This window comes from Condylura cristata, unplaced genomic scaffold (assembly GCF_000260355.1).
Source record: "Condylura cristata isolate star-nosed mole 26May11 unplaced genomic scaffold, ConCri1.0 scaffold00009, whole genome shotgun sequence".
NCBI lineage: Eukaryota > Metazoa > Chordata > Mammalia > Eulipotyphla > Talpidae > Condylura > Condylura cristata.
This window is the reverse complement of record NW_004567110.1, coordinates 1,875,449-1,876,448: the sequence shown is the minus strand read 5'-3', so window position 1 is coordinate 1,876,448 and position 1,000 is coordinate 1,875,449. Positions and strand designations below refer to the sequence as shown.

At 71.8% G+C, this 1,000-nt stretch overlaps 1 protein-coding gene across 1 annotated transcript in view; it reads right to left on the bottom strand.

The window, feature by feature from the left end:
• Positions 1 to 1,000, bottom strand: part of MROH5 (maestro heat-like repeat family member 5) — a 46,311-nt gene that overhangs the window by 23,931 nt on the left and 21,380 nt on the right. The window contains exons 10-11 of the mRNA XM_012722884.1: positions 825 to 984; positions 451 to 503 (exon numbers count right to left, since the gene is read on the bottom strand). Coding sequence (XP_012578338.1) covers positions 451 to 503; positions 825 to 984 — 213 coding nt within the window. The remainder of the gene's footprint in view (positions 1 to 450; positions 504 to 824; positions 985 to 1,000) is intronic.

The window sequence follows — 1,000 nt, the reverse complement described above, 5'->3', positions numbered from 1 at the left end:
GCCCACGGCTGCCCCGGCGCCTGGCCACGCGCGGGTGCGGCCACTTCCTGTGACCTCGCAGCAGGCAGCCGAGCAGAGACGTTCAGGCTGGGCAGGTGCGGAGCGGGTCCAGGGGGCGCCCCAGGGGCGCAGCCGTGACTCCTGAGTCGACGCGAACAAGGCGCGGGCCCTTCCCGCGGGGCCCTCACCTGTGGGCGCAGACGCACTGGCTCCCCGACCTGCCTCCTTCCCCCGGTCTCTGGTCCTCCGGTTCTCCATGGCCTCTGAGGTCCGAGCTGGCCCCGGGCGGGTGGGAGGGGCCTTGCGTGTGATGGACGCTTCGTCTGTGCATCTGGGCACCCAGGTCCAAACCCAACGCCCACGCCTGCTCGACTGTAAAGAGGGGCTCCTCTCTCCTCGCCCGGCTTCCCAGGGCTGAGGGTGCCCGTCCGCCACCCCAGCACGCCCTACCTTCAGCAGCTGCTGGTCCCAGCACACCTTCTCGTCCTGGCTGGAGAACTGGTCTGCCGAGGAGAGCGGGTCCCGGGGCCGGCTCATTTCCATGGCCAGCACTGACCCTGGGCCCCAACCCACCGCCCCTCGGATACTGGCTGAGTCAGGGTCACAGTGGACACCTCTGGCCATCCTGGCTCTGAGGGAGGTGGGCGAGGCCCCCGGCCTCACGGTGGTCTGGAGGCCACCCCCCCTACGCCCCGGCCACCACCACCCTGGAACCTCGCTGCCACTGCTCCTGTCCGGTCCCAGCGCCGGGACGAGTGTGGGCAGCCGGGACCGGGCGCGGGCCCGGGAGGGGCGGGCTGCGGGTGCCCCGGGGCAGCACGCACCGCTGGAGGACAGGACGCCCATCACGTAGAGGAAGCTGCGGTGCGGGAAGACGCCCGTCAGGAGCTCGGCCTCCAGGCGCGAGGCCACAGCCCGCCACGCGTGCTTGCAGATGGCCACGAGCACGTTGCTGGCCGCGTCCTGGTAGGCCTCGTCCAGGTCCTGGGGAGAGCAGAGA